This window comes from Cervus canadensis, chromosome 8, assembly GCF_019320065.1.
Source record: "Cervus canadensis isolate Bull #8, Minnesota chromosome 8, ASM1932006v1, whole genome shotgun sequence".
NCBI lineage: Eukaryota > Metazoa > Chordata > Mammalia > Artiodactyla > Cervidae > Cervus > Cervus canadensis.
Window position 1 is genome coordinate 26,551,703 of NC_057393.1, and position 17,952 is coordinate 26,569,654.

Sequence of the window (17,952 nt, forward strand, 5' to 3'; positions counted from 1 at the left end):
TACCTATAAGATTTCCATTGATTAGAAGCCAAAATGATGCTGCTAAAAATAGGAGAGTGTTTGATCCCGTGGAAAGAGCAGGACTCCCCCAGTTGCTTTGACAAATGCGAAACTGCTTTTTTTGTTGTTGTTTTGTCCTAAGGTAGACGTCACCCTGGGGCTTCTCTTGTAGCTCACTCAATAAAGAATCTGCCTGCAGTGTAGGAGACCCGGGTTTGATCCCTGGGTTGGGAAGATCCCCTGGAGAAGGAAATGGCAACCCACTCCAGTATCCTTGCCTGGAAAATCTTACGGACAGAGGAGCTGGTTGGCTGCAGTCCATGGGGTCGCAAAGAGTCGGCAGGACTGAGCGACTTAATCCAATCTGCATTTGAACACTGGCTCAGTCACTTGTTAGCTGTGTGGCCCTGCGGACATCACTGAATACCTCTTCAGACATTACCCAGAATGGTGGGCTTCTTGGAGGGGGATCATTTCGAAGCACAGGGCCTGAGCCAAGTCTGCCTGGGGCCTCCCTCCCATGCCACTGCTGCACTTGCAAAGACCAAGCTTGTGGTAGACTAGACCCTGAATTCACTGATGATGGTGCTGTTTAAAGCCCTAGAGCCAATGACTGTTAAAGCTGGAAGAACTGTCAGAAAGTCTGTAGCCTGGATTTGCCTAGCTGTGTTCCACCGGCTGTCAATAGGAATTGTTTGGAAAACCAGCTCCACCATAGCAACCTGTGGGCAATGCCGGAGGCAGTACAGAGTTGCAGACGAGACAGAGCATAGGCTCTGGACTCAGAGCACCTGATTCAAAATATTGCTCCTTGGTAGCTGTGTGGCCTTGAGAAATGTTTCAACCTCTCTGTGTTTTAGTTTCTTTTTCTGTAAAATTGGAGTCATAGTCATACCAATCTCTTAATGTGATGATTACATGAGTCTGTCTTCCAGGATGTCATTATTATTAATAACTACTGGCCTGAACACAGCTCTGCGGGTCTCTTGCCTTTGCTGTGCTGATGAACATGTTGCCCACCAAGACCCAGTCAGGGATCTACGAAGCACCATTTCACGTGTGCCCACGGAACTCATTTTATCTCATCCAACATGTGTTCCATGAGCTAAGTTTGAGATTCTAAGGCTAGTCTATTTTATCCTAAAAGGAGCAACAACCAGAGAGGTGAGGTGAGCTGCTCGAGGTCATGTAGCAGTGTATAATAGCAGAATTGGACCTAGAACTGAAGTCTCCTGACTCCTGTTCTTTCTAGTATGCCTCACTGCTCTCACCTAATGGATAATGATAATGAGGACAATAGTATAACCAACGTTCAGTATTTTTAAGTTTTTATTTATTTATTTGGTGTGCCAGGTCTTAGTTGCAGCATGCAGAAGCTTCGTTGTATCATTCAGAACCTTTTGTTGTGATGCACAGACTCTCTGGTTGTAGCACATGGGCTTAGTTGTTCTGAGGCAAGTGGGATCTTAGTTCCCGGACCAGGGATCGTACCTATGTCCCTTGCATTACAAGTCAGATTGTTAACCACTGGACCACCAGTGAAAATAAAAATGTGGTCACTCAGTCATGTCCGACTCTTTGCAACCCCATGGGCTATTGCCCATCAGGCTCCTCTGTTCAGGAAATTCTCCAGGCGAGAATACTGGAGTGGGTTGCCATTCCCTTCTCCAGGGGATCTTCCCAACCCAGGGATTGAACCCGTAAAGAAAGCTGAGCGCCGAAGAATTGATGCTTTTGAGCTGTGGTGTTGGAGAAGATTCTTGAGAGTCCCTTGGACTGCAAGGAGATCCAACCAGTCAATTCTAAAGGAAATCAGTCCTGAATATTCAATGGAAGGACTGATGTTGAAGCTGAAACTTCAATACTTTGGCCACCTGATCCGAAGAACTGACTCATTGGAAAAGCCCCTGATGCTGGGAAAGATTGAAGGAGGGAGGAGGAGGGGATGACAGAGGATGAAATGGTTGGATGGCATCACTGACTCAATGGACATGAATTTCAGTAAGCTCCGGGAGTTAGTGATGGACAGGGAAGCCTGGAGTGCTGCAGTCCATGGGGTCGCAAAGAGGTGGACACGACTGAGCGACTGAACTGAACTGAACTGAACTCCTGCATTGCAGGCAGATTCTTTACTGTCTGAGCCACCAGGGAAGCCAGGACCACCAGGGAAGTCCCTAAATTTTACTGTTAATTCAGCGCCAAGCACTGTGCTAGGCTCCTCATATCCACGATCTCATTTAACCTCCCAATAGGCAGGTACCCTATGAGATCCATCATACTGAAACCAGAGAGGGCAAGCAAGGCATTCAGCATCACATAGCCTGTGAATAGCAGAGCTAGGACTCAAACTCACGTCTGCCTAGCCCTGAGTCCCTGACTTAACCACCTCACGGTGTGCATGCTGAATGCCCAATGACAGCATTTTAGGTCTGAGCCAGGGGTGATGTCCCTGAGGCGCCCACAGATTGGCCCCTACCAGCTCCTGCAAGAAGAGCTAGGTTTGCGGGTTCCCCGCTCTGGTTGTCATCACCAGCCCAGGCCTTGGGGACTGACTGCTCCGCACCCAGCACTCCTGCCAAATGATCTTGGCCGGAGCTGGGCTTGGCGGCGTCTCTGATGGAAGCCGCTCTGAGCCAAGAGCCTCTTGTCAGCCTGAAATCAGGACGAGCCCTCAATGCGGCTCCCCTCGGGGCGCTCTGTTAAATAAAGATGCCGCAGTGGTTTGCCCGAAAGGCCTCTTTGTCTGAGGCCCTTCCAGCCCACGCGTCCTCTGCCCCGAGAATGCCGGTCTCTGTCGGCATGAAGAGCCCCTGTGTTCACCGCTGCTGCTGGGGGAGCCAGGCGGCCGCTCTGCGCCCATGTGGGAGGGCGCCTGCCCCGGCCCCCTCCCTCTGCTGTCAGGGAGGTCACGCTGGCAGCCACTCTGCACACAGCCTGGGTCCCTGGGAATGCTTCCCTCCTGCCTCCTGCCCATCCCGGCCCATTAGTGCTCCCTCCCGACCCCCTCCTCCCTCCCTGCCACCAGGGACCCTTGCTCTCTGCACAAGCCTGCGTTCCATTTCTCTGTCTCTGCCTCTCAGTTTCCCTGTTCCTCCCTGTCTCTCCATCTCTCTGTCTGTTTCTTTGTCTCTGCCTTTCTCTCCTTCTCTCTCTCTCTTTCCGTCTCTCTCTCTTTGTCTCTGCCTCTCCCTCCATCTCTGTCTCTGTCTCCAACTTCCTCTCCTCCCCTCCATCTCTCTGTCTCTCTCTTCTTCCTCAGTTTTTCTTTCCTTCTATCCTCTCCTGGGGACCAAAGCAGCACCTACCATGTGTGTTAAATTAAAACTTAAACACTATAGGGATAAGTCCCCCCAGGCTATGTCTGAGCACAGGGCTTCATTCTGCCACTTATTTTAGTTGTGGCTTCACCCCCAGGAGCCTCAGTGTCCCCACCATAAATGGAAGCAGTGATGGGTACCTCCAGGACAGTACGGGGTCTGCCCCACTAGATGTATGCTTGTGAGGGCAGGCGCTATGTCTGGCTCATGCCTGTACTACCCGGGCATACACCAAAAGGCTCCCTGCTTGTTGGATGATTGGAGAGTCCTACCATAGTGCCTGACACGTGGTAGTTACTCTTTGAATGTTAATTTCCTTTCTTTTGTTTTTCCTTGCCTGGTCTTGGGGATGTGATCTGTTAGAGACCCTTGGAAAACCGCAGGCTCTGGAAGGAGCAGCTGGGAGATGCACAGTGTGTTTTACCTGCTAAGATCAGGTCTTGTCCCCTCTTGCCCGGCTGTGGGTTTGGCATCCGGAAAGGCCGCTGTGTTCAATGCCACGCTTGAATCTCTACCTGAGCAGCTCAGAGAAGTAAACGATCACGTCCATTCCTCAACACTATACCTCTGTCAACGCAACCGAAGACCACATGTGCTTTTCTTGCCCCTCTATTATGTCCTATTGGTGCTGCACACCAAAGCCTTATTCATTCATTCATTTGCACAAATACTCCCTGAGTGCCAGGCTCTCTCCTAGGATCTGGGCACACAGCAGTCAACAAAACAGACTAAAATCTCTGCCCGCGTGGAACTTCCTTTCTAGCAAGGTCTTTCCCACATGTGGGCAGGCCACGTGGCCTCCCTGACTCTCCGTCTCCTCCTCAGTAACACGGGAATGAGATCTGCCCTCATGGGACCATCACGAGGTGGCCACACTCATGGAGGCCCAGCATGGTTGGCACAGGGGAGCTGCCGGGTCAGGTCACTGCACCTGAAGCAGCCCCAGTGCAGAGAGCCTGGGGAGGCACGGGCTCTAGACAGGCTCCCATCCAGCTGGCCACTGCTCCGGAGCCTCCTTATCAGCAGTTCCTCACACTCCTGTCACCCAGGGTTTCCGTCTTTCTTCCCTTGGCTCTAGCCCAGAGTTCCAGGACTGGCCCTGTCCCCCAGCCCTACTTTGACCTCATCTGTCTGTCTGTATTAAAGGATCACCCCAGTGTCTTCTCTCCATACTGAATGAGGGGCCCAGAAGCAGGACTTTGCCTGGCCTCACCCTACATCCCCCCACCACTCCACCGGACTGAGCCGGGTCAGCATCGGTCCAGGTGCCCAGGCTGAAAGGTGCGGCATCCGTGCTGGTGCAGAGCAGGAAACTGATCACCTCTGACCCTCGTCCCTTGCTTTCCAGCAGCAGGCTCTCACCCCTCCTGGATGACAAACTCACAGCTCCCCTCACCCCTGCCTGCACAGTTTTCCTCCTGGGAATGCCCACCTCCTCCCGCCTGCCCGAATCCTGCACACCCCTTGGGCCAAACTCCTGCCCACTCTTCTAAGAAGCCTTTCCACACCCGTCAGCTTATTCTGCTCCTCCAGGCTCAGTTCAACTTGGCCTAAGCAAAGCCCTATTAGACCCTGCCACACCCAACCTCCTGCAGGTCCTAGAGCCACCATACTTGGTCCCCTGACCCTCACCTTGACCAGTCAATTCTTTTTTGTTTTTTAATTCATCAGTTTATATTTTAAATATTTATGTATTTTTATTATTTATTTGGCTGCACCGGGTCTTGATTGCAGCACGCAGGATCTAGTTCCCTGACCAGGGATCAAACCTGGGTCCCTGCATTGGGAGTGTGGAGTCAGGCACTGCACCGCCAGGGAAGTCCCTTGACCTGTCAGTTCTTACCTGTCTCTCAGCAATCAGCTTCAAAGAGACTTCCTAAAACCATCTCCTTTCCTAATCTTCCCAGGTCCAGTCAGACTCTGTCATAGCACCCTGTTGTCCATGGTAGAATGACCAGCTTGTCATTAAATAATTAATGGTGCAGTGAGTACTTAGAGGCTGTGTGTATCTGGTGCGGCTGGGATGTGGCTAGAGTGGGGGACGAGGCTGGTGGGAAAAGGCCTTGGATTGTGGAGTTAAGGATTTTGGACTTATTCTGTGGGCAAGAGAGAACCCTTACAGGGTTCATGCAGAATAATATGTTCCTAAGGACCCTGAGCGGAGAAGGCAATGGCATCCCACTCCAGTACTCTTGCCTGGAAAATCCCATGGATGGAGGAGCCTGGTAGGCTGCGGTCCATGGTATCGCTAAGAGTCGGACACGACTGAGCAACTTCACTTTCACTTTTCACTTTCACACATTGGAGAAGGAAGTGGCAACCCACTCCAGTGTTCGTGCCTGGAGAATCCCAGGGATGCGGTAGCCTGGTGGGCTGCCGTCTATGGGATCACACAGAGTCGGACACGACTGAAGTGACTTAGCAACAGCAGCAGCAAGGACCCTGAGACCTAGGGTTTAATGGCCTCCTCCTTTTTTTCTTTTCCTTTTTCATTTGGTTGGCTAGTTGTTTAGTTGGTTAACTGGCTAATTAGATGGTTGGTTGGTTGAATTGCTGGCTGGATGGTTGACAGGTTGATTGCTTTGACTGTCTTGTCTCCATCCTAAATGAGGGGCCAAGAAGCAGGGATTTGCCTGACCTCACCCTACACCCCCCACCATTCCACACTGGACTGGGCCGGGTTTATTGACTGTGTGGTTAGTTCACTAATGGAATGGTTGGTTAGTTCATGGGAGGGATGGATGGATAGATGAAGGGAGAGTTGTTTCATTAGTTAGCTGATTAGTTAATTTCTTGATTAGTTGTCTGGTTGGGTGGTGGGTGGGTAGCTGGTGGTACCTGTTCACTATGTCTTCCCCGGCACAGTCCTCGAGCCTCCCCCCATCACTGTTGGCCCAAGCTGACCTCGCTTTTGGTTTTCCTGCTCCCAGTGTCCTCAGGCCTAATGCCCTTTCTTCCTATCTTTCCACAGGCCCTTGTCCGGCTGCCGCCCCATATTTCACAGTGTGATGAAGTCTTTCGGTTCTTTGAGGCCCGACCGGAGGATGTCAACCCCCCCAAAGAGTAAGTGGTAACTCAAGCCTCTCCTGTGAGGCTAATGCTGAGGCCAGCCTGGAGAGACTCCAGACGTGGGGATACAGTAGAGGGAGTGCTGGCCAGGCCAATGAGGCTAAGCAGACATGGACCAAAGGAAGGAAGAGCATCAGTCCCCAGACTCCTGTGACCAGGGCTTGTTCCTCATTTCTCTGACCCCAGACCTGGCAAGGGAGGGTGTCTCTGCATCTGGGGAGCAGGTTTTCGTGCAAACTCTTTCTGGTTTACAGCTTATTGTCAGGAGCAGACAAGATAACAGAAAATATGCCATTCAGACATGGGATTAGCAGTCGTTGCTCCTATTTGTTGACACTACCAAGCGCCCAACTGACATGTAGAATCAGGAGGACATGTGCTGCCCATGCGAACCTCACCTGCAGAGTAACCCAGCAGTCCTGGGCTGTGGCAACAGATCTAACAATCATTATCAAAAACAACGAGTGCATACCAAATGGCTTTTACCTGTAGCATTTTACAATATTCTTAAGGAGCCTAGGGGGCTTCCCTAGTGGCTCAGCAGTAAAGAATCGCCTGTAATGCAGGAGACCTGGGTTTGATCCCTGGATCGGGAAGAGCCCCTGGAGCAGGGCAGGGCAACCCACTCCAGTATTCTTGTCTGGAGAATCCCATGGACAGAGGAGCCTGGCGGGCTATGGTCTACAGAGTTGCAAAGAGGCAGATGTGACTGAGTGACATAGCATGCACACAGGGTAGCCCAGTTTGCAGAGGGGGAAACTGAGGCCCATAGGTTAGGTGGATTTTCTGGAAGTCATACAGCTGGTTGGGTATGGAACAGGCATGAGACTTGAACCAAAACCTTTTGATTCCTCATGGTCCAGAGATGGTCGACTTTCCATGCTGGGGAGAAATAGGGAACCAAGCAGGTCTTTTTTCCTTCTCTGGGCCAGGTGGTCAAGATGACCCACTAGGTCATGCTGGAATCGCACACACATGCCCAGACTCCATCCTCAGCCGCAGCATCCCCAGGTCCACCTGGCCCTGCCACTCCCCAGTTGTGCTGGCCTCTCAGAGCCTCTTGTTCAGCTTCCTTCCACAGGGAGAGAGGAGATGTCCCTCCCCAGGTGGGTTGATCCTTGGAGTCACACATGATCGTGTGCCCAGAGGGATTGTCACTGGTTGGGTGAAGTAGCAGGTGCATGGACATAAAATCAGCTGACCCTGCCTTTGATTGGTGACCCCACACCCTCTCTCTGGCAGTCAGCTAAATAAGTTGGTCTTATTTCACCTGCACACTAATGGCAATGTGTGCGTGCGTGCTCAGTTGCTTGTCATGTCCGTCTCTTTGCAACCCCATGATCTGTAGCCCTCCAGGCTCCTCTGTCCATGGGATTCTCCAGGCAAGAATACTGGAGTGGGTTGCCATGCCCTCCTCCAGGGGATCTTCCCAACCCAGGGATCGAACCTGCATCTCCTGTAACTCCTGCATTACAGGCAGATTCTTTACCACTGAGCCACCAGGGAAACCGACTAATGGCAATAGGTTAGCCTTTTGCCCATCCCTGGAAGGCCCTCAAGGAATGGTGGAAACTAGGCTTGGGGAGACAGTTATGTGTTGGTGAGGCCGCAGGCGTGGCTTTGCAGGGCAGGCTCTGGGGTCCAGACCCACCACTCAAGTCTCTGTGATCTCAGATCATGTTCCCAGCCTCTCTGTGTTTCTATCCCTGAAAAGCAGGAATGCCGGACTCCTGGGGCAGTTCAGGGGCTTACCGAGATGACACGTGTACTGAGATAACCCGGCCAGTGCTACTGGCCCATTGGATGGGAGGTTGTGGAACAGAATGGAACGTGGCTCCTTGCGCACTCCACCTCTGCAGATCACAGCCTGGCTTTTGCAGGGAGGAGCCATAAAGCAATTTAGTCTCCAAGTTTCCATGGCAACAGGGGTTATCTGCCTCTTCTTGAGGTGGTACCGGCCACCTGGGCCAGTTCACTTCTCATCTGGCAAGAGAGGGCCTGAGAACAGAACCACTCTAGCACGAGACAGGCCTGAGGGTCAGGAGGTGGGTTTGGCTGTGGCTCCAGAGTTCAGAGGTTTTCTCCACCCTGGCCCCTCTCGGCCTCCAGGACCTGCGAAGAGAGACCTGTGTTGCATGCAGAGCGTAGCTCAGACCCAAGGGTGACCCGCGCTGATGATCCGTCAGCCAAGTGCTCACATCCCTTCCTCTCAGGACCGTGTGCACCATCCCAGACCACCATACACCTCCCCCCTCCATCCTGAAACATAAACACGGGATCGAGTAACAGCGTATTTTGACTCTGGGGCGACTGTGGAGTGGCTTATCAAATTATCAAAGCCTGTGGATTTAATTGGAATTTTGCAGATAACCCCGGCGTCTTTCAAGTGTGCTGCTGCAGGACCTCTGAGCGCTCAGGGGGCTGGGGTGGGGGACTGTGGCCCTTTCCATCTTGTGAGGAAGACAAGATTGCAAAACAGCCCAGCTCAGTGGGGGAGGTGGGCAACGGGCCCCAGCCCCTCAGCTTTGATCCCAGGCCACTTGCTGGCTTCCGTGGGTGGGAAGTGGGGTCCACCTCTGGGCTGCCAGCCTTTGCTCTAGACCATAGGCCCCACACAGAAAGGGTGTTCTTTATAGAGATGTTTGGTGAGCCTGGTACTGGCAGCCATGGTGGTTCTGCCTTCTTATGTGGCTGCTTGAGAAGGCAATGGCACCCCACTTCAGTACTCTTGCCTGGAAAATCCCATGGATGGAGGAGCCTGGTAGGCTACAGTCCATGGGGTCGCTAGGAGTTGGACATGACTGAGCGACTTCACTTTCACTTTTCACTTTCATGCATTGGAGAAGGAAATGGCAACCCACTCCAGTATTCTTGCCTGGAGAATCCCAGGGATAGGGGAACCTGGTGGGCTGCCGTTTATGGGGTCTCACAGAGTCGGACACGACTGAAGTGACTTAGCAGCAGCTAGAAGGCAAAGGTTGCTCCAGCGCCCTGCCCTCCTCTCCTCGAACTACTGGCTGACGGGTCCTTCAGCTCTCCAGGGGGCTCTGGCTCAGGCCCCAGACCCTGGCATTATTCTAGATTAGCACCCTGTCAATATGTCACCGCATCCTTTGGGCACCACCTTCAGCATATACCCAGACCCTGATCACATCTCACCATCTCCCCAGCTGCTACCCTGGGGGCAGGGGTGGGGCAAGCTTCACCTCCCCTGGATCCTGGCCTGACTGTTCAACTGTTTCTGCCCTTGCCCTCCATGGTCCATTTTCAACTCAGAGGATGGAACGACCACTTAAAAATGTACATCAGATCGTGTCCCTCTTCTGTCACGTTCCTCCATGCCTCTGGTGTTGCTCAGAGTCAAGGCCCTTCCGCCTGCTCCTGCCTCGCCCCTGGTGGCACCTGCTGCCTCTGCCAGCTGGCTCTGCTCCAGCCACACCTCCTGCCCCTTCTCGCACCCTCCAGCCATTTTCTGCCATAGGGGCTTCACACTGGCTCTCCGCTCTGCCTGGAACACTCAGCCCCTCCCCAGGAGAGCCCCCAGCCTGGTCCCGCGCTTCCTTGCAATCTTGACTCAAACAGCTGCCCAACAAGGCCGACCCTGGCCTTCCTGCATAAAATCCCCGGCACTGGCTTCCCTGTCCTGGCTTCATCTTCCTTCAGGGAATGTATCACTGCCTCCCACGTGCCCTGCTCCCTCCCCACGTTATTGTCAGTCAGTCTGGTAGAGCAGGACCGTTCTGATCACAGTATCACCAGTACCCAGAGAAGGTACGCGGGAGACGTGCAAGACAGGTGAGTGGTGTCAGAGGCCCTGGTCACCATATCCTGAAGGAGGGGGATAAGGACACACCCTTGGAATGCAAGGGGATTCAGCTCAGGGCAAGTCCTGGGTGGACTCTGACAACCAGGTGAGCCTGGCCCCATGCAGGCCACACCCCAGGACCTAAGGGGACCCGCTGGGCTGTGCACATGGCCACCCAGTCCTGGGGCCACATCTGCCGGCTCAGCTGTCCCTGGCTTAGCCGTGTTCGAGCCCCCGAGACCCCTGTGCTGAGCCAGTGGGCCAGGGAGGCAGGCGTCCCCCGGCCTGGCTTCCCCAGGGAGCCTCCGGGCAGCCAGTCCCTCAGCTCTGATTCCCGTGGTGTCAGTGATGGAAACGGGAGCCCAGGCTGCCAGGCTGGACTCCCACCCCAGTCAACCACGTGACCCGGCAAAGGCCTCTTTTCATTCAAGTTGCGATTCCCATCGCTGAAACAGTGAACCTAAGGTTCTTAAAGGGCCGTCCAGCGGCCCTATCCTCAGACCCTGGCATGTTGCACATCCCTCAGAGAACAGGGATAGGAGGGGGGCAGCCCCATGAGGCCCGAGGGCCCAAGACCCCCTCCCCATCTCTCCCACCTCCTGGCCCACGGGCCCCGCCCTCATCCTTAGGTGCCCACACAGGGTGCAGCCTGCTGTCCCCAGCCCCCAAGCCCAGGCCCAGCCTCCCCCTCCGCATAGAGCACTCCCGACCCCTCTCCCCACCCACCCACCCCAGTCCTGCTCAGTCCTCAGACATCCCAGGAAGCCCTCTTCCCACCCCCACCCCCCGCCCCCCAGCAAAAGCCCGTAGCCCTTGGCTGTGGCGCTAGCCACACCACATTGTTTATGGTCTCTCCCCACCACGGGAACCCACATTCTCTGACCGCTCCCCCCACCACCCTCCGCAGGACCTGGCCCCTGGTAAATGTTGACTGAACCCAGGTCGGGACTGATTAACAAGCTTAAAATTTGCACTGCCCACTGTCCAGGTTGCAGAGTGAACAGCACTCCCCAACCCTCTGGAGCTGGGTGGTCTAGGTTCTCTGGCCCCTCTGTGCCTCAGTTTCCTTATCTGTCCAGTGTGAATAACGACAGTGCCTGCCCCCAGGGGCTGTGGGGAGGATGGTGCGTGGGAAGTGCCAGAACAGGCCTGGCACGTGGTCAGCACCACCCAGGGCCAGGCTCACCATCGTCATGGTGGCAGCCCTGGATCGGGGCAAACTGCAGCAAGAGAACTGCCCCCCACCCCCAGAACAGGTCTGCCACTTGTAGGGGTGCAGCGTCCTCTTGCTCTGACAGTGGCGGCCCTCTGCGCTCAGCCTGAGCCCGTGGGCAGGTGGCATGCACACGTTTGGCCCCCATGTCACAGAGAGAACAGAGGCCAGGGCTGGGGCCCCCTCTCATCACCTCCCACACACGGGCCTGCTGCCAGCCCATCAGCCTGGGAGCCCGCAGGAAGCCCCACACCCCAGAAGCACCCAGGGGGCTCACACAGTGACTGAGGGTCTCCTGGTCCCTGCCGCCCCTCTCAGCTCTAGGCGTGGTCCCGTCCCCTCAGCCCATTTTCTCCTGCTGAAGCCAGCCAGACCCTGGTTAAATTCTTGAAATTGCATGGGAGGAACAGGGCCTTGCTAAACAGGTTTCTGTTCCTCAGCCCCAGAGCCACAGAGCCACCCTCTGTTGTGGCCTGAAACAATGGCCCAATGTTCGGAGGGACCTTCCGTCCCTGCCCCAGCCTGTCCCAATGGCCAGTCTCCATCTGGCCCGGGGCCCACCCCCCTGCCACTGCTGCGTGTCCCTGCCCCGGCAGGCCGGCAAGGGAGGGAGCCTGTCCTACCTGATCTGGGCCACGTGCTAGGTTGGGGTCTGGGCCCCGGCCTCGTGAAGGTGGCCCAGGTGCTGAAGTGGAGGGCGCTGAGCGAGGCTTCCAGAGCTGGAGGCCCTGGGCAGAGGACAGAGTCACTCCGGGGCTGCGGTGGCATGAGAAAAGACCCCAGAAAAGGCCTCCCAGCCTCCCTCTCCATTCCGACAGGGGTGGAGGCTGGGCTGCCTTCTCGGGGGAAAGCAGTGTCCAGGGCAGAGGGGGCTTTGCCAGCCCTGCCTCAGGACCCAGCAGGAAGATGGAGCGTGAAAGTGGCCGTGCAGCCAGGATGGCCCTGTGAATGGGGGGAGCCTCCTCCAGGAGCCCCCACTACCTCAATCCTGGTCAAACTCTAGATCAGCCTTGCTTGGGAGCCTGACTCCCAATCTCAGGATCCAGGCTTCCGCTGACAGCACGGTGACCTTCTCCGCAGTCATACCTACCTGCTCGGTGCTAGAAGGAAATAGAAGACGTGTTTATGGAGCATTTGGGCTCTCCAGGTAGCGCTAGTGGTAAAGAACCTGCCTGCCAATGCAGGAGACATAAGAGACACAGGTTCAAACCCCGGGTTGGGAAGATCCCCTGAAGTGAGCATGGCAACCCCCTCCAGTATTCTTGCCTGAGAATCCCATGGACAGAGGAGCCTGGTGGGCTACGGTCCATGGGTGGCCAAGAGTCAGACACGGCTGAAACCCTGAGCACACACACTCACACGGAGCACTTAGTACGTGCTGAGTCAGGTTACCCTTTTCCTCCCTCCCTTCCTGCTCCCTGGGAGCAAACAGAAGGTCCTGGGAAGAGCCCCGGAGAGCACCTCTTCCTCAGCCTTCACCCACACGTGTTCATTGAGCACCTGCTGTGTGCCAGGGACCAGGCAGGTTGGCAAACTCAGGGCTCAAGGGTACCACTAGGTGGAAATTTTAAATTGAGTTAAACTAACTCGGAGACAACAGCCAGAACACCCAGCTCTGCCTATGGCCTTGAATGAGTCCCTTCACCTCTCAGATCTCTGTAAACAAGGCCAGGAGTACCCTCTTGGGAGGATGGTCATGAGGTTCACGGGCTCTGATGCCTTAGGGGTGCCTGGCATCACAGATGCTCTGTCCACGGGAACTTTTGCTTCTTCTCCCCCTTCCCTGTTCACCCCTCCTGGGTGTGCAGTGGCTGCTCAGAAAAGACTAGAGGACTCCTGCTGAAGGCAGGAGCTGGGCTGACTTCTGCCGAGCGCCTTTGAGCTCTGGGAGATCTCTCCAGGGTTCGTGCCGGCCGTGAAGTGAGGCTGCCCCTCCACCACCAGGCCCCCCTGGCTACCAGGACCTCTGAGGCACCCATGCTCTTGACGCTCGCTAAGGGACGAGTGGCTTGGGAATTAGAGTGGGTAGCCCACCCACCAGTGCCCAGCTCTGCTGAGTTCTGGTCAGACCCCCAGCAGTGGGACAGCTCCCGTCTGGCCGGGGACACGCCACACTGCCCTCCCAGCCTCTGCCACTGGCAGCTGCACAGACAGCCTGTTTATGCTGATGGGCGGGCGGGCCAGCTGGAACAGGGGACTGTGGGTCCCCAGGAGGCCGGGGGCTGGAACAGCACAGAACTTTGTGTGAGGAGCCCCTGCCCACGCCCCGCCTTTAACCTGGGTGGGCAGGTGGGAGGAAGGGGCCGGCGGGAAGTTGTGTCCAACCCACTTGAAAGGGGCATCGGCTCTGGGAAACGAGGACTTCTGAGGGTGCGTCTGTCCTGCTGGGTGGGCGAGCGGGTGGGAGGCCGACTCTAAACCAGCCAGCTCAGAGCGAGGGCGTGTGAGGGCCAGGAGGGGAGGGTGGCTCAGTGGTCAGTCCTGGCGCAGGACTTTCAGCTCTCAAAGCCAGGATGGACAGGAGGCGCCGGCTGGGGAAGGGTATCCTGGTAGGGGAGGGGGCGGGGGAGTCCCCGTTATTTTCTCAGGCTTGTGCCTGCTTTGTTCCCCTGAAACGTCAGCCCCGGGAGGAGCGTTCTTGTGCGCAGATGCCCAGGTCCCACGTTCCCACTCCTTCTTCTCAGGGTGGCGACACCCGTGGAGGCTCCAGCTGGAGGGGTGCACCCCCCACCAAGCCCCCGAGGTCCGCTTCGCTGTTATGTCCTGTGCGGGGGACTCTTGCTGCCCCTGCATTGGAGCCAGCCCCCTGGCCAGCTAGCTGCCCCTCCACAGGGAGCCCATGGCAGAGCTGAGCCTCGGACCCAGGTCTTCGGCCCTGTAGGCCGGGCAGGAAGCATTGGTTCATTCGAGCATTTTTCATCCTCCTCTTGGTGTGAGGCGCAAAGCCACGGAAGTGGGCGAGGCCAGGCCCTGCCCCTGGGGAGCCTCGTGGTCTGAGGGGAGAGGCCTGGCTCGCTGCTGTGGGAGGCGGCGGACCTAGCCCAGGAGCCAGGACTGGGGCCATTTCAAGGAACTGAAAGAAAGTCTGTCTGCCTGGACGAGAGAGTGCTGGCTTGAGCTGGGCCAGAGGAGATGGGCCTGGGGCATGCAGTGTCCAGCTGGTGATGTGGGGCAGTCGTTAACCCCTTCTACACTTCGGCATCAGATGAGGGGCATAAGGTGGGGGTCTCTAGGATCCCTCCTGGCTCTGACATTGTGTGATCTTACGGAAACCGGTTGGCTGTTGTAATAGTCCAAGCGTGTAACAACTAGGGTCTGGAGTGGGAGCTAAGAGCTGTGAGAAGGGAAGACAATCACAGTAAGTCAGATGCAAAAGAGGCAGGCATCCTGGAGATCATGTGACCCGCCCCCCAGTCACAGGCCCTGTAGGCTGGGTCTTAGGGTGGGTTGGAGTTTAGGCATCTCTGTAACTGGGTCACTTACAGCGCCTTCAAGTTCAGAGCAGTTCAGTTCAGTCGCTCAAGTGCCTTAGTTCACGGGATCTGTGTGTGTCTGGCTCCCTCTTGTGGCGGCACTGGATATTACGCCAACCCCCACCCAGGCAGGCGTTTGCAGACAGCTGAAGCTGTTCTGGATGTTTAAGCTTGGTCTACGTTGTTTAACCATCTATGACGCTAGTGGTAAAGAAGGCGCCTGCCAATGCAGGAGACGAAAGACAAGTGGGTTCGATCCCTGGGTTGGGAAGATCCCCTGGAATAGGAAATGTCTACCCACTCCAGTATTCTTGCCTGGAGAATCCCACGGACAGAGGAGCCTCCCAGGCTACTCCATAGGGTTGCAAAGAGTTGGAAACGACAAAAGTGAAGCAAGCAAGCAAGCAATAATCCTGTGAGGTTCATGCCTCCTTTTTGTAGATGAGAAATCTTAGGCTCAGATTGGTTGAGTTATCTCTCAGCCGGTAAGCATCAGAGGCTGAATCCAAATCCTTCCCCACTCCAGGTCTGCCCCCCACAACCACACAGGGGCTGTGGCCATGCAGCAATTTCCAAATTGCAAGATGGGACCTTCATCCACCCATAGGGATGAATAATTGAATCGGCACTCGTGGTTGCTGTGGTCACAGGGTGGGGAGCCCCTGAAGGTACAGCTGAGGGCACTTTCCCCACCTGGGGACTCTTTAAGGGGACTCCAGGCTTCTCCCCCGGTGAGAAGGTGCAAGGCTCAGGAGTGCCAGGGCCAGTCCAGCCCATATCCACTGCGGGCCTCCTGCTGTGGGGTCAGACCTCAGAGGAGGGGTGCTGCCCGGCTCCCCTTTCAGGATGGTCACAGTGAAGCTGGCTCTGGGAGCATCCACAAAGCAGGTCTCCTTTCCCCCAACCAAACTGAGGCTTGACTCTGACCTTGAGGGTAGTAGCTGTGACCCCAGCCCCTGACTAAGCCTCTCCAGCCAGTCGCCCAGTTGTCACGTTGTTCAGTTGCTCAGTCGTGTCCGACTCTTTGTGACCCCGTGGACCGCAACATGCCAGGCTTCCCTGTCCTTCACCAACTCACGGAGTTTGCTCAAACTCATGTCCATTGAGTCGGTGATGCCATCCAACCATCTCGTCCCCCTTCTCCTCCTGCCTTCAGTCTTTACCAGCATCAGGGTCTTTTCCAATGAGTCAGTTCTTCACATCAAGTGGCCAAAGTATTGGAGCTTCAGCTTCAGTCCTTCCAATGAATATTCAGAGTTGATTTCCTTTAGGATTGACTGGTTTGATCTTCTTGCTGTCCAAGGGACTCTCAAGAGTCTTCTTTAGCACCACAGTTTGAAAGCATCAATTCTTTGGCACTCAGCCTTCTTTATGGTCCAACTCTCATATCCATGTATAACTACTAGAAAAACCATAGCTTGACTCCTAAGTCATTGTGAACTCCCAGCCCCCAACCCAGGACACATGGCCAGAGGCTCTCTCTGCCCAGGCTGTTGAGTGAGGCCCCTCCTCACTCCATGCATGCAGCCAGGATGGGAGAGGCTGCTTGGACATCCCCTGACTGCATCCACAGAGAGGCAGGAGGAGAAGGTTGCCCGCAGTCCCAGGCTTCAGAGCCCAGTGTTACACCGACCCCCTCTGGCCCAGCCCCCACGTTGCCCTGACAGGTTCTGCAGCCCAGAGGGGGGACGTGACTTGCCTGAGGTCACCCAGAGAAACTGGATTGGCACCAGGTTTTTTGACTCAGAGCCCAGTGTTTTTTCCATCGCTCAGAAACTCTCCCAGCTGATTTCCAGAGCTTCCCGAGTGCTGGTGCAGAAGGACACCTGGAGGTCCTTGTGGAGACTTAAATCGGGGCCTGGCTGAGGGACAGGGAGGAGGGACCAGGGAGGAGGGAATAGCTGGAGAAGTGGGAGCTGGGCTGTGGTCAGGTCTGATTTAATTAGGCAGAGGCAGGCTTCTGATTAGAGGAGGCTGCGCCTGCCAAGCCAAAGAATTCGAGCTTAAGAGCCAGGAGTGCCCCGGCCCCCACCACAAGCAGGAGGGGGCACCTGTGAAGTCCCCAGAGCCCCGCGATGCCAAGGGCAGGCGCCTCGGGATCCAGGGGACCCGGGTCACCCCCTTGCTGACTCATGGCACGTCTGGGTGGAGCCACCGCTGTGTGTTGTGCGCCGGGCAGGGTTGTGGCCACAGGAATCGTGGTGGGCAGGTGGGGAGGGGGGGCACTTCATAACAGGGACAGAGAGAGATGGAGGTCTTGGTTCCGAATCCTCCAGCAGTAGATCTGAGGAGAGGACTGAGCTCAGGCAGCTTATTTGGGAGAAGAGACCAGTGAGGGAGTGAGGAAAGGCGGGAAGCGCCAAGCAGCTGAATGTGAAGCATTATCACAGCTACCCTGGGGGCGACCAGGGCCTCATCCCCTGAGGAACCCAGGGAGCCAGCTGCAGGGCGGCCCTGCCTGAGGGCAAGGGTGCTGGAACCCTTCCTCCTGTGGGCCCTCCCCCAACCCGCCTCCAAACAGCAGGGGACACAGCTTCCCTGAAGGCCTGTGTGCCAACACCCACATGGTCTTCCCCTATGCTTAGGAGTACTTCCGGGAGTGTCCCTGTGGCCTGCCCAAGAAGGCTTGGTCTCTGGTCTCTGTTCCAGCCACAGCCTCCTACCCCTCCCCAGACCCCTCCCCTTCCCCAGCCCACAGCCCTGCCCCAGCCTTTCCATCTGCCCTCAGGTTCTCCTTTAATCCTCTCTTCCTCGAGAGCCCTCCCTTTCTTCCTCCACTTCAGCATCCTTATGCCTTTCTTCAGGGCTCTTAACCCAGTTTATCACTTGGCTTTATCCAGTTGTTCATTGTCCTCCCTGGGGGAGGGATGAGTCTGTCCTACTCAATGCAGCAAGCCCCAGGGCCTGGCACATAATTGTTGTTCAGTTGCCAAGTCAGGTCCAGCTCTTGGCGACCCCATGAACTGCAGCACGCCAAGGCTTCCCTGTCCTCCACCGTCTCCGGGACTTCGCTCAAGTCCTGGCAACTAAGAGGTGCTGGCACATTCTTGCTGAGGACAGTGGAGCCGCTGCAGG

At 55.9% G+C, this 17,952-nt stretch overlaps 1 protein-coding gene across 3 annotated transcripts in view; it reads left to right on the plus strand.

Moving 5' to 3' along the window:
- SH3PXD2A (SH3 and PX domains 2A) overlaps positions 1–17,952 on the plus strand; it is a 243,415-nt gene that overhangs the window by 127,580 nt on the left and 97,883 nt on the right. For all 3 annotated transcript variants that reach the window (XM_043475517.1, XM_043475519.1, XM_043475518.1), the window contains exon 5: positions 6,289–6,380. In XM_043475517.1, the coding sequence (XP_043331452.1) occupies positions 6,289–6,380 (92 nt within the window). The remainder of the gene's footprint in view (positions 1–6,288; positions 6,381–17,952) is intronic.